The 14759-nt window shown below is 46.7% G+C and overlaps 1 protein-coding gene across 3 annotated transcripts in view; it reads right to left on the bottom strand.

Annotated features, from left to right (window-relative positions):
* Window positions 1-14398, bottom strand: part of LOC147610876 (phospholipase D beta 2-like) — a 124779-nt gene extending 110381 nt beyond the window's left edge. Inside the window, exon 1 of one of the 3 annotated variants that reach the window (XM_086785521.1) lies at window positions 14117-14398. In XM_086785521.1, the coding sequence (XP_086641647.1) occupies window positions 14117-14178 (62 nt within the window). In that variant the 5' untranslated portion in view covers window positions 14179-14398. Of the gene's footprint in view, window positions 1-12464 lie in introns of all 3 variants that reach the window. The other 2 variants (XM_086785519.1, XM_086785520.1) reach the window with 2 other exon arrangements.
* Window positions 14399-14759: the final 361 nt, after the last annotated feature.

Below are 14759 nucleotides of genomic sequence, written 5' to 3'. Positions count from 1 at the left end.
GCAGACCAAGAAAGGTCCTAAGAAAGGTGTCCCTCATGGTGGGCCAATCTACAAAGTCACGACATGGAACTAGCTAAACCATTTGTTAGCAGAGCCTTCCAATGTGGAAGGGAAGAGTACCACATAAGCATCCTCTCAGTTCAATCCCCTGCTCCTACACATGGCCAAGAAGCATCGAACATGACCATCCAAGTCTTCAATGGAAGAACCTCTGAAAGTGGGAAGCTTGACATTGACCCGGCCCAGCACAGTGATCAATGGTTCTAGAGCCGGGGCATTTCCAACTTGGTTGTTGGCAATAGGATTTCCTAGATGTGCATGTGCCATGGAAGGCGTGAAGGAAGATTTTGGGGTCGTACAAAGTTGATTAGCCTCCTACAACTATAATAACGGGGAGAGAGGGGACTTCAGATTGGGCTGACTTGATTGACATGAGAACGAGTATCGGGCTTACAGAAAAAACACAATGTAAACTCACAGAAAGAAGCTAGGAACTCCCCATGGTTAGAGTGTCCCATCGGGCGTGCCAAATTTTTAGTGTACCTGTAGCAAGTTGCGTTGCCCACGTACACTAAGAGGATATGGTGGTCCACTCTTGGACAATATGTCCACGGGAGTCACATGATAGAACAGCAAGAAGAAACAATGGCATAACACACTTACTTAAGCAATACTTAATTAATTAAAATGGACAAGCAAGGAACCGGTAAGGAACAATGCACAAGAATAATGTACTCCACTTGTATTACTACGAACTAGCAGTTACAAACACCACTCACTGCACTGTTCACACTCAGCAGTGGTCACAATGAGGAATAACACACTCTGCTTAGGATGGAGTGACTCAGTGAACACAAAACCCAAGTACACTGGAATAGCATGTTAGCATTCATCTCCTATCTGTACCATACTGAGTGAGGGCCTGTGATGGGGGTGTACCCGCCCGTGTCAGGTGTCCCTGATCATGTCCATATTTTTCCCCATTTTTTTCTAGTTTTTTGCTGTGTCATGGGGGCTATTTTTTCCCTGGCCGACTTGCAGCAGGAGGGGCCCACCTAGGGGCTGGCCGACCAGGTTGCTCTGGTCGTGGGCCAGCCGACCATGCCTTATGCTGGCCGACTAGACTAGATCTAGTCGTGGGCCCATGCAGGGGGGCTGTCGGCCTGTTTCTACTAGCCGACTGCTGCCCCTTAGCCATATATATAGGGCTCTTACCCCCCCCCCCCCCAACTTGTTGTACCGAATATAGCAGAGTTCGACACCACATCTCCTCTCTTGCTCTTCTGCAGTTTTCTACTCTCTGATTTCTGTCTCATTTCCGCTGCACATTCCGACATGGTATCAGAGCCCCAGGTGGCTTGAAGCTTTGGTGACAGTGAGACTTACGGGATTGCTGTTTTCTGGTGCTGACTGGAGAATATTTGGGCTGTACGGGACATGGAGAAGCGGGTAGAAGCCGGGCGTCATTGCTGGACAGCCACCTTGAAAATGCAGCCTCCTCTTCATTTTTTTTCCAACCCACCCTCACTTCACAAGACCATGTGAACCCTCGAGATGGCAGATTTGCTCGAGATGGTGGAGAAACCTATGAAGATCCCCACCCTCCCGACGTTCCCAGTGGACCGACAGTTGGATGGGAACAACTATGGCATTTGGAAGGTGATGGACAGAGTCTATTTTGGCTGACTTTGTCACGGTTGGAATTTCAAGGCCAGATCCGGCGGAGGAGGACTCTTCACTATCAGTCAAAGAGCGAGAGGCTCAGGCACAGTTGTGGGATCGTGTCAATGCCCGTGTACGCTCTTTCATCTTTCTTAACTGCACACCCCAAGTGATCAATCATATCAAACACATGACGCTGGCTCGAGGGATTTGGCAAACACTTGGCCTCTCTGTAGAGGCGGGTATCACCCATGAAGAGAGTTTCCTTGGAAGTGCAAATGCGAGTGATGAATCCTCCAAAGTCTTCAACGATGCAGGAGCACATCAACAAACTCCAAGCTCTTCAACAGGAGGCTCTTCAGGCTAGGAAGGAGATATCATCAGAGGACATGGCCATCACCCTGCTATCTCATCTGTCCTCTCAGTACTCAGCTTTCTATTCTTCTTTGATCACCAGTGGGAGGCTCAGCACCATTACTTGGGAGGAGCTTGTGCTGATGATCCTAGACCAGGAGGAGCAGTTTCTGAACCCTCCACGGGGCGGAGGTTCCGAGGCTTTGACCGGCCAGCGGTCGAAAGCCCGCAACAACAACAACAAGGGCAAAGGGAAGTCTTATGAGAAGAAACCCAACTCCGATCGTGATGCTTTGAAGGCTGAGTGGACCTGTAACCATTGTGGCTAGAAGGGTCATTATTGGAGGAAATGTTCTTAACGAAGCACCGAGAAAGGTTAAGATTCCTCAGCTGCAGCCACGAAGACTCCAACTTTTGTGCACTTGGAGATTATGGACACCGGATCTTCATCTTCTTCGAGCAGGGAGGCGGGTGGTCTCACCATTGGAAATACTCAGGAGTGGATTCTGGACAGTGGTGCTTCCAAGCACATGACTCCTTCCCAAGAGATGTCACAGACCTTCGGAGGCAAACAGGTCACAACTTTATTGGTGACAAGTTCACTATCCCAATTCACAGTGAGGGCAAGGAGATCGTCCCCGATGGCACAGGGGAGAAGCATTCCTCCCCGGTTCTTTATGTTCCATCTCTTGGTTTTCATCTTTTGTCAGTGCATGAGGTTTGCAAGACTAGCATGCGGGTGGAGTTTGATGACCATTCAGTTGCTATCCGGAACAAAGCAACAGGCCAGGTTGTTTGGAAAGGCAGAGTGGACAATGGGATTTACAAACTCTCAGCTCGGTGATTTGTGGCATTTCCGTTTTGGCAACTTGAATGTGGACGTGCTACAACGGGCCTTCCGGGACCAGATGGTGGATGGTTTGCCAGATGTTGGCAACAGCAAGTAGGGAAGGGACATTGCAATTCTTGCATTCCTGAAAAGCAGCATAGGGAGTCTTTTCCGAAGCAGGCTACTAGGCGGGCTTCGAAACCACTGGAGTTCGTGAAAAGCAGCATAGGGGGTCTTTTCCGAAGCAAGCTACTAGGCGGGCTTCGAAACCACTGGAGTTGGTTCACACTGACTTGTGTGGGTCCATGCAGACCCCATCCTTGGAAGAAGCCTTGTATTTCATGTTGATTGTGGATGATTGTAGCAGGTTCACATCAATGTACTTTTTGCCACATAAGGACCAAGCCTTTGCTCGGTTCAAGGACTGGTATGCTTTGGTGGAAAGGAGTCTCCATTGCAAATGAAGACTGTTCAGACTGACAAAAGAGGGGAGTTCTCTTCTAATGTTTTGTACGGTTTTGTGCGGAGCATGGCATCAAGCGGAAGCTAGCCAATACAGGGTCACCTTCAGAGAATGGAGTGGTTGACCAGATGGTGGATGGCTTGCCAAATGTTGGCAACAGCAGGTAGGGAAGGGACATTGTAGTTCTTGCATTCGTGAGAAGCAGCATAGGGAGTCTTTTCCGAAGCAGGCTACTAGGCGGGCTTCGAAACCACTGGAGTTGGTTCACACTGACTTGTGTGGGCCCATGCAGACCCCATCCTTGGAAGAAGCCTTGTATTTCATGTTGATTGTGGATGATTGTAGCAGGTTCACATCGGTGTACTTTCTGCCACATAAGGACCAACCCTTTGCTCGGTTCAAGGACTGGTATGCTTTGGTGGAAAAGGAGTCTAGATTGCAAATGAAGACTATTCAGACTGACAAAGGAGGGGAGTTCTCTTCTAATGCTTTTGTGCGGTTTTGTGCGGAGCATGGCATCAAGCGGAAGCTGGCCAATACAGGGTCGCCTTCAGAGAATGGAGTGGTTGAGCGAAAGAACCGTATTGTGATGGAGATGGCGAGGACGATGTTGGAGCATCAGGACCTTCCTCGTCCACTTTGGGGAGAGGCTATGGCTTCGGCTGCCCATATCCTCAATCGATCCCCGACAACTGTCGTGCCTAAGATGACTCCATTTGAGACTTGTTTTGGCAAGAAACCCAATTTCCGTATTTTTGGGAATGAGGCCTATGTTCACATTCCAAAGAAGCAAAGGGGGGATCTTGACTCCAAGTTCCAAAAGCTTATTTTTGTGGGATATAACTCTCTTTCCAAAGGCTACAAGTTATATGACTCGGAGCGGAATGAGATTGTTGTCAGCAAGTTGTTGTCTTTGATGAGCATGTTCCAGCTTCCACTGTCGAGGAGCCACTGCTCCTTGGAGAGCCAAATGAGTATGATGATGAGTCCCGGACTATTGTTCCAGCTAGCCAGTCTCAATTAGTTGACCCGAGGTTGGAGATTTGCCACAACAGCAGCAAGAGGCTCCGCATTCTATTCGGGTACCAAAGTGGTTGTTGGATACCATTCGAGAGTCTAGTGTGACGAAGTATCCCTCCGAGTGGACCACGGAGGATGGACCTCAAAGATCGCATAGAGTTTGTGACAAATGTCAGCTAGAGGAGCATTTATAGGTAAATTATGCCTTGATGTCTCGTATCATTCGGGACAAGGAGCCTACTTCACTTAAAGAAGCTCTTTCCTAGGAGACTTGGAGGAAAGCCATGCAAGTGGAACTAGAGGCCATAGAGAAGAATGGGACTTGGGAGTTGGTTCCAAGGCCGTCGAAACGGTTAGTCATTGGTGTCAAGAGGGTCTACAAAACCAAGTATAAGTCCAATGGGTCTGTGGACAAGCACAAGGCAAGACTTGTGGCTAAGGGCTATGCTTAGCGGCCAGGCATCGAGTATGAGGACATTTTTGCACCAACAGCTAGAATGACCACGATTTGGAAAGCTCTTGCCCTTGCCTTTGATCAGCAGTGGCCGATGTATCAGATGGATGTTAAATCTATGTTCCTGAATGGTGACTTGCAAGAGGAGGTGTATGTTGAGCAACCTTCAAGCTTTGAGGTTCTGGGCGGCTCAAAAGGTATGGTTTACAGGTTGCGGAAGGCCTTGTATAGTCTAAAACATGCTCCCAGGGCTTGGAACCAGAAGATTGATACTTTCTTTCAGAAGCGGGGTTTCTAGAGATCAATTGTAAATCCGAACTTGTATCTCTTTCAGAAACACGGTATGGTCACATTGATTATCCTCTATGTGGATGATCTTGTCCTCACTGGCAATCATATGGAGCACATAGACGTGACGAAGGCTGCCTTGTCTGAGAAGTTTGAGATGACGGATTCAGGCTTTCTTTTTGGGATTGGAGATTTGGCAGAACCAGAGGGGGTTCTTTGGTTTCTCAGCAGCAAGCAGCAGTATGTTCATGAGTTGCTGGAGGCCTTTGGGATGGAGAAGCCTATTTCATCTCGGATGGACCCCAATACCAAACTTACTATACATGATCCTTGTGAGCAGGTTGATGCCTCTTTGTATCGGAAACTTGTCAGTTCATTGATTTGGTTTCTGAACACCAGATTGGACTTGAGTTTTTCAGTGGGGCTGTTGAGCTCATTTATGAAGACTCATTGGGACACATGATTGCGGATCTTGCGGTATCTACAGGGTACGAAGGATCTTGGACTCTTTTATGACACTCAAGGGGGATCGAAGGACCAAGTCAAACTCCGAGGTTGGAGTGACTCTAATTGGGGAGGAGATCGAGACACAAGGAGATCATCTTCAAGATACAACTTTACCCTTGGCTCAGGAGCGATTTCTTGGAGCAGCAAGAAGCAGCCGACTGTTGCCTTGTCTTCCACTCAGGCAAAGTATTGGGCTACTTGTGGTGCTGCTTGCAAGGTGGTGTGGCTTAGGAGGTTACTTGGCGAGATTGGGTTTCAGTTGAAGGAACCCACGGTCCTCTAGTGTGAACCAAAGTTGTATAGCTATTTCTCGGAACTCGGTCTTCCATGCCCGGACCAAGCATATAGAGATACAATATCACTTTGTTCGAGAGAAGATTTTGGATGGTGACACCAGGGATTAGCTTTGGATCAGCCATGTCCATGTGTGTGAACATGACAGGAGGGGACCCTTACGTGGGTAGATTGGGACCCAATCTATGTCCTCTCTCCATTCTCTCTCTCTCTCTTCAGCTCTCTCCTATGACTAAAGATAAAAGTGGATTGTTTCATGCACACTAAATTAAAGGTATAAAGAAGGTCTTACTGTGCATTACACGATCATACCAATTGGCTTTGCCATTTTACCCACTCTTTTGTAGACAATGCTCGAATATATGAAGCGGCCTTACATTGTGCTTAATGTCAAATAGGGAAAGTCTAATGACTTCATGTACATATTTGCTTAAAACTAGTAATAGAGACCATGCCATTTTTTAGGGACGAAAAACCGGAGGAAGACAAGGAAGTAGTGACGCTGGGGAGAGCTAGGAAGAACGGGGAGGGAAAGGTGGGGGCCCTGGGGAGAGGCATGGGCTGGGGCGGAGGGGAAAGGCGCGGGTGCAGGGGGAGGCACAAAGAGAAGAAAAAAAAAAGTTGGGGGGGGGGGGGAGGCAGGGGTGCACAGGCGAAGGAGGGGAGGGCAGAATTAGTCGCGCAGGTGGGGAGCTTTGAGCTTCGCTTCCCCTTTTTTCTTACTTCATTGTTCTCCATTTGGGATCTTACGCCTACTGGACTACATGGAAGTCATCCGTACTTGTGCTAAGCTTGCAAAGGTGTTTTTATATCATTTGTAGCTGGGACTAGAGTTGGTTGTTCCTCATGATTGTCATCAATGTGTCATTAATAGCACATCTTGGAATGAAGGAGGTTTAAGCTTCAATGGAGAATGAGATTGATCTACTGGTGGAGAGAGAGATCCTAGATAAAGTGGACTACATTGCCCTCACAATTGGAAGTGTGGTACGCAATTGGATAAAGCCATACTTGTGGATCTCCTAAATTCATGCCAAACTTAATAGATGAACGACAATAGTAGAGAGAGAAAAATGTGGTCTCAGTCTATTGTTGGTGGCCTTGGTGTGTTTCCAATGCTATTGCCTAAACAAGTCTTTCTGTCAACGAATGTTGACACAACTCGCAGTGCAATCAAAGGTGAGGAGGATTTTTGTTTCACTTGCTAAAGGTGCAGCTGTTCAAGGCAAGAGCTTACCTTCTTGCCGAAGCATGTGTCGTTGGTCCTTGCCTTCGAGCCACAAATGCAACTTCCTGATGTGGGTGCGCTAGCTTGTCCTGTCGTGTCCTCACTCCATTGTCACACCGGAATGCTCCTTTGCCAATGGGGTGAAGGAAGAACTCTCTATGCTTAAATGGAGACAAACATAGATAGCCTTCGTGATGGTTCTATTTCACAGAAGGTGGGGGAAGAAGAAGAAGCTAATGCAAGAGGGAAACCTACAAGCAAACCTATCTAGCATGCATCCATCAAGCTCTTCTTTCGGCAACGTCTTCAACTCTTAGGTATTTTTCATTCGGCAAGTCTTGGCCTCTAGTGGTCTTCATCCTCAGGAGGACTCCATGGCAGCCGCTCCATCATCCCAGACCGAGGCCGCCGTAACTTGCTTATCTTTTTCTGAAGCGAACCTTCAGCTTCTCGCTACAACTATTGCATTCCTAGAGGCCTCCACTCTGGTATGTAAGATTGTCAGTAGCCGCCCTGCACACGGACAACTCAGAGATCTTCTGCAGGGTAGCCTCCTTGGTGGACCTACAAAGATCACAGACATGTTAGACATCATCCCCTTCTTGCTGGCTTACTATTTGGTGTCCTATTTTAGCTTCTAGGGCTGACCATGTTAGTCAGAGGGCCGGTCACCCCTCACATATATTTTACCCATATTTATTCCCCATTTTATGGTCCTGGGTATTTTCCAGGTCGTGTAGGTATTTTAGCTCCAGTCGACTACCTTCATGTAGGTGTATATATAGCCGGCATGCCTCCTTCATATTTCATTGCTTGCCTAGCTTGTCTAGCTGCAAACCCTCACATACGAGGTTCTCCCCTCTTGCTCGGGACATGTATTCCTTTTGGTGATGATATTGAGAGTAGGTTCTCACCTGTGTTTCCTCTCCATCTCTCTCTCACTCTCTCTCCTGTGTTTCCTCTTTCCCTTCTTCCGCTGCACATTCTATCATGGTATCAGAGCGCCGATGATTGTCAGTGTTGGATGCTCCCTCCTCTACCACTTCATTTCTGCGTTTTTCTGCCTATGGACAGATCTGCGTTTTTGTCCATGCGTGAAGCTTGCGTTTCTTCAAGGGCTGATTCATCCCCATTCAGTGGGTTGCAGTTCCTCCTCATCAGGGCGTCAGTTGGCAGCCTGACAGGGGCTTTTTTTCAGGACAGCATACCTACCCTTCGTGGTGGCACCTTCCAGGGTTCTCAGGCACCATTGCTGTCCCAACACGCTGCGTTTTGTGGCCTGTTTGGGCTTGCCCACGCCCTATTCTTGGAGTTCTCTGGCTCCTCTTTTGCATGTCCCTTCTGGTTATCTTGTGCCATCCCTCCCCCCCCTGATTGTACTTGTTCTCTGCCGCAGTTCTTGATATGAGGCTTCAGCGTTTCCATATTCAGCCTATTCTACAGCCCCTTTTACCTCTGCGTTTTCAGATTTGCAGGCATGGTTGCTGCGTTTTTCTGAACCGATCTTGCTAGTAGCTCTACCTTCATCTGGGCTTCATCTATTGGACCCGAAGGTACCTTCTCTTCAGCGTTTTTCCTCATAGGAGGTGTGGACACTGGTTGACCTGAATTTTCAGGTTTGTACCCCTTGTTTGGCTACGTTGTCTTCTCCAGTGGGGTGGACACAGATCACTTGCAGAGGGGGTTTCTTGTTTGGATTGTGGCTTTGGAGGCAGTTTGGTACTTGAGAAGGATTCTGAATTTCAGATTTCAGTCAGCGTTTTGCTGATTTTGGAGCATCTATACCTGTGTTTTGTTCCTGGCCTACACGGTTTCCCGGTTTCTACATGTTCCTTGCCTTCTGTTGGCGGTGGAGTGCTATTTTTTTGCTGGATAGGAGAGTTTTGGCTGCGTTTTGCTGCCGACAGGAGTTTTCTACACTCAGAGGGAGCCTATCTCCAGCTACTTCACTTGAGGATCAGTTTCGGGAGCTGTTTTGTTTCTGTGGAGACTTTCTTCTGTGACAAGAGTTTATAGTTTTCTGGAGGAGAGCAGTGATCTTTTTAGAGATCCTGAGCAGAGTTTATTTTGTCCGAGCTTGTGTTCTTTGCAGTATTTGCAGAACAAGGAGGGTGTTTTTGCCCTTGCGGTGTGATCCTTTCACATGGATCCTTTATTTGTTGCTGATTCTTGGGATATGGTTCTACTTCTGGAACAGTCTTCTGCTATCTGTGATGCTTTTGAGGACCTTGTTACCACTGCAGTTTATATTCCTGCTTCCCTTCCTCATTGTGAGGAGTCTATCTCTGCATCTCTTTGTGATGCTTCTGAGGATGCCCCTCCCCCTGCCAGTTCTGTAGGTTTGTTGTTTTGGAGGATGGTTTTTTGGACCTAGTGGGATGCTTTGGATCTGTGGTTGCTAACCGTGCCTGGGGCCCAGTGGTACTTCCAGAGTTTTTTGGATTTGGATCAGAATTAGGTTGGGCTTATATCAGTCCGACGATATCTTTTTTCAGAGGGGGATGTGGAGTCCTGTCATCTTGCGATGCCCACCTCAGTGGTGTGTACTTATGTGCAGCATTGGGCAACTCATGTTATGGAGTTTGAGCAGATGTACCCCATCTTTTCTACCGAGTCTTTACATCTTGCGATGCCGACCTTTTCAGAGGATGCTTTTGTACAGCATTTGGCTACTCTTGGTATAGAGTGATCTGATCTTGGTTGGTTATGAGGTTTTTCATACCTTCTCCAAGCTGGATACACGACATTCGACTTCGGGGAGTGTTCTTACACTTGGGTTTGGAACCATTATTTGGAGCAGCACGTCGCAGCCTATATGGTTGTTTTCTTCCAGAGGAGCGGTGTACCTAGCAGCTTGTCCTGTTGCTTTTGTAGCTGGGTTGCTAATGAGATTGCTTGTGGAGCTTTCTTGATACCTGTTTCTGCAGTCTTTCATCTTTGATCGAGGACGGCATCTCTGGGTTCTTGGAGTTTGCTCAGCATCCGGTGCTGAGAGGGGATGTTAGACATCATCCACTTCTTGTTGGCTTCCTATTTGGTCTCCTATTTTAGCCTCTAGGGTTGACCATGTTAGTCAAAGGGACTGGTTGTTGGTATTATCATCTTCAGATTGGGCATATATGTGTATATTTCATGCTGTATCTGGCCACATTTATAAGGCCATGCATTCATTTCATTTTAGATATTTTTTTGCTATTTTTTGTTTATTTTAGTATTGTTTGCATAGTCGGCCAGCCCTCTGTTTTTATATTGGCCGACCAGCTCTTGTCCAACCTATATATAGGCGGCTTGGATTAGCATCATTAGCACATCATTATTCAACTATTGTTGTTGGTTGTATGCACCTACGGGCAGCCCTCGTGCTCTACTTCAGCAGATAACAAGTTTTCTACTTCAGTTCTTTTGCACATGTGTTTCTTTGCAAGATCTATTTGCTGTTTTTCTGATTTACAGCCATTCTTTCATGGTATCTCAGCCCAGTGTTACAAAGGGACCTGCGTTTTCTACATCTATTGCTGTAGGCAAAGATCCACCGCATCTACATCTACAAAGGAGCTGCGTTTTCTGTTGAGGACCTGCGTTTTCCACTGAGGAGCTGTGTTTTCCACTGAGGAGTTGCGTTTTCTGTTGAGGAGCTACGTTTTCTACAGAGGTGCTGCGTTTTCAGCCTGAGATCTGCATTTTCAGATCTCAGCCCCGTATTTCAGTGCTACGACAGGGTTTTAACCCAGGAGAGTCATTTCTTACCTCTTTTTTTGGTTTCCCACCCTCCCATCCCTTCTTCTCCTTCCTTTCTCTTGGCTGCACTCAGCTTTCAAGGAGGAGTTTGCTGATTTTCTAATCAGCTTTGTTGAAGAGGAGGATTCTGCTGCGTTATCGGAGGATATGGCTTCTGGTCATAGTCATTCTTCGCATTCGGGGGATTCTCTTTTCTTCTCCCCGATCCCAAGCCCCAAATTCACAGGTTTCTTCTTCCCAGCTTCTATTTCTCTGCCTTCTTCCCAGATTCCTGTTTCTTTTCCTTCCATATTCCCCACCACCACCACTTCTCTTGTTTCTCCCCTCCCACAAACCCTCATCCCAACCCCTTCCCATGTGCCATCCTATTCACCCCCTCAAGTGAGTGATTCCATGAAGCTGACTGCTACCAACTACCATACTTGGTCATTTTATACGCAATTGCTTCTTGAAGGAGCAAGTGTGTGGCCCTCTGTCACCACTCCTCACTTGGTGGGTCCCGCGTTTCGTGGAGTTCTGGATGCACGAGCCCGTCTCATCATCATCCATTGTATGACACCATCTATCCAGGCACAATTCATATCTTCCCAGAGTGATGCCAGTCAGATGTGGAATGAGATTCAGAGGAGGTTCGGAAGAGTATCTTCCGTGAAGATTGCTAAGTTGGAGGCGGATCTTAAGAAGATTACCATCAGTGACTCAGATAATATCATTGATAAGATTGGGGAATTCACAAGGATCAAGAGGCAGCTTGAGGAGTATGGGAGCTCAATCAACAACCCAATCCATAAACTGCTTGGTAAGCTGCCATCAGCCTTTGACTCTTTTAAAGATCACATCTACTTCCGTGAGCCTCTCCCCCCTTTTGAGGAAGTCGTGAGTTATCTCCACGACAAGTGCATGCTTCACGGAAAAGACAAGTCAGAGTCTACTTTTGTTGCTTCTAACAAGGGCAAAGGCAAAGGCGGAAAAGGGAACTCCAACAACAAGCAGAAAGTCACCACAAAGTCATCTTCTGATGACGACGATCCTAACAACAACAAGGGTTCCAGGATGAGGGAATCTTGTGAGTTTTGTGGCCGACTTGGTCATTCTGAGGAAAAGAGTGCTGATTTCTGAGCATTGAAGTTATCGATCTTCTCCGAAGCTTCCGCATGTTACACCAAATGTCGTTACTACATAGTGAATCTCCTGCTAGCTGGCAAGATCCTATGTAGAAGCTTCTTGCCCTATCTATTTCATCATCACCTTCCCTAATTTTGCCAGCCGATTCAGCAGCACCCCAATGCTTGTGCAAAAGCCCTACTTCTTACATGAACTTATGTATCTCGGTCCTCAGCAGCCTCTCATCACAGAAGTATTTGCACCAGTAGCTCCCATCCAGCCCCAACCTTAACTACAGGAACGAAGAGTAAACACTGGTTGCAATCTTTCACAGTCCTTTGCTCCTATGTGTAAAGCAAATACGTCATAAGGTTTTTGTGCATGCTCTCTAAACCCTACGCCTGAGCGTTGTGGTACTATACATGATCCAAGGTCAGCATGTACGATTTGCAATTTTGGAATGCTAAGAAATAGACTTAAGACAAAATGTTAAACAAGAGAAGTGAGAATGAGAGTGTCATACGTTATTTAAAAGGGAGTGTGATGTTTTGTCATCCCACAACAACAACAAAACCCGAGCCGTTTCATGATTGGCCTTTTGCTTTAGCAGTTCTCCCAAGTTTTCATAGGACGTTTGGCTCTGAGGCTTGTCATGACAACTTCGAATCAATGTTATTTTGGTGTATATAGACCACCCAGCAATGTATACAAGATGGTGAGCATCTTGAATAGCTTGGCTGATATCCTCCCAGCATTTGCCATGCTCAAACTTCATCCCCTCCTCGAGGTCAATTTCTGGAAGAAGATTGTCAGGCACATGAGCATCTTGGTAGAGTGTTACCCGGCCCCCTATGCACAAAGGGAAGAACGTATTTGGAACACCAATATGATTGGGACCTGCCCCAACACCATCTTTATAGAGTGGATCTTGCTCAACTGCATGGTACTTCAAAGAAACTTGCAGGTCAGCACCATCCTTGCAAGGCTTCCCATCCTTTCCAACCAAGTCATAAGTCTTCTTATCAATGTGGTCAGAGAGAAGAGACTCTGCATTTATTTTTGCTACTGCTATAAACTCTGCCCCAATCACATCACTGTCTTTGACAACAAGCTCTACCTCTGCCACTGAATGAGCCACTGGAATTATGAAATGCTCCTCCCACTTCGGATTTGCATTGTTGGAAATAACCCTTGTCCTAGCTACGGTTGCATTTCTCAAGACCACACATACATATGGATCACTTGTGATTTTCCTGTGGATCCACTCGGAAATAGGTTCTGGGCAAGCTTGCTTGCATTTTTTGAACACGGCTAGGCATTGTCTCAAACTCTCAGAAAATGTGTCCATGTTGGGTAGGTTGGTTGCTGAGTGGATCCACACATCCAATGTCCCATGCAGTAAAACGTATTTCCATGAGCGTTCCTGTAAATTTTCTGAAAAAGGTTCTTCCAATCCATTTGGTGGAACAGGAGTCATGTTAAAATAGAAAAGCTATGCCAACTGGCTCTTTTGGTGAGGACTTTTTCAAGGCAAGAGATTGCATGCAGATTTTAAGACCAGTTTCTTGTCGCACGAATATGCCATAATGACTCAGAAGTAGAGCTTGAACAACTATTGGCTCTTGCGGAATGGCTTGCAAAGAGAAGACTAACTGCATGTGTAAGGGCAAAAAATACATGGAAATGGAGTCTCAAGCAATTGGCCCTTGCGTGATGCTTGCAAACTGAAAGGCCAACTCTGTGTAAGGGCAACAAACTAACAGAAATATGGATGACCTCTTGCAGGATGCTATGCGTTAATAATCACCAATGTGAGATGATGGTTTGGGATGAAAGTTACATTACATGGCTGGTGCAATATGGGCCACAAAGTGAGGGCAGAGTGTGTGTAATCAGAAATGAGAACCCAAAATTAACTCTTGAAGGATCTTTTGCTAAAGCGTGTCCAGCAAAATCATCAGCAACATGAAGTAATGACTTGGAAGCCTAGCGATATTCACTGATTGTATAAAAACTGCTGGCAAACTGAAGGCTAACTGTGCAGGGCCTGACTGAGATACAGGGAAGCAGCATTGATGGGCGCCCAAATGGAAGATGATGCAGGAAAAGGACTGTTCTTTGCAGCAAAAGCCTCGAAACAGAGAGCTGATTTGAGCTTGCGAATGTTGAGATTACCTGCGCAGACAGTGAAGGGCGGCTCGCTTCGGTATTGGATCTGAGAAACTAAAATCGTCCATAACAAGGGATCGCCAACGAAAGCGCAGTTTGCAGACTTTCCAAGCAATTGTTGGCGATGGAGGATAAGAGTTATTTGTGTGACAGCGAACGTTCTTCTGTGCCACACGCAAGGGAGAATGAACAACGAAAGTGCCGTTTGCAGACTTTCCAAGCAATTGTGTGCGATGGAGGATAAGAGTTATTTGTGTGACAGCGAACGTTCTTCGGTGCCACACGCACGGGAGAATGATCAAGCTGGCAACAGGACGCTCCAATCTCGTTCTCAATTTGGAGCTGTTCCCACGCTTGTTAGTTGGTCATCCCCACCACTAAGAAGAGTGCTATGGAGAAGGTGCACAAGAGATTGACACACCACCTTTCCCACTAGTGACGTTTAAATCAAAGGTTGAATGCCACTAGGTGTACACATCAACTTTTCCCACCACTTATATTTGAATCGAAAATAGTTAAAACCCCACGAGTCGTCGACCAGCTGCACTAATGGGTTTGCATGAGAACACCTCCTATTGAGAATAACAGTCCAGCTGCACTAATGGGTTTGCATGAGAACACCTCCTATTGAGAATAACAGTCGCTTTTA

The sequence above is a fragment of the Cibotium barometz genome, chromosome 48 (assembly GCF_041138505.1).
Source record: "Cibotium barometz isolate CiBa-2024 chromosome 48, ASM4113850v1, whole genome shotgun sequence".
NCBI lineage: Eukaryota > Viridiplantae > Streptophyta > Polypodiopsida > Cyatheales > Cibotiaceae > Cibotium > Cibotium barometz.
The sequence above is the reverse complement of the archived record's forward strand: the minus strand, read 5'-3'. Positions and strand labels throughout refer to the sequence as shown.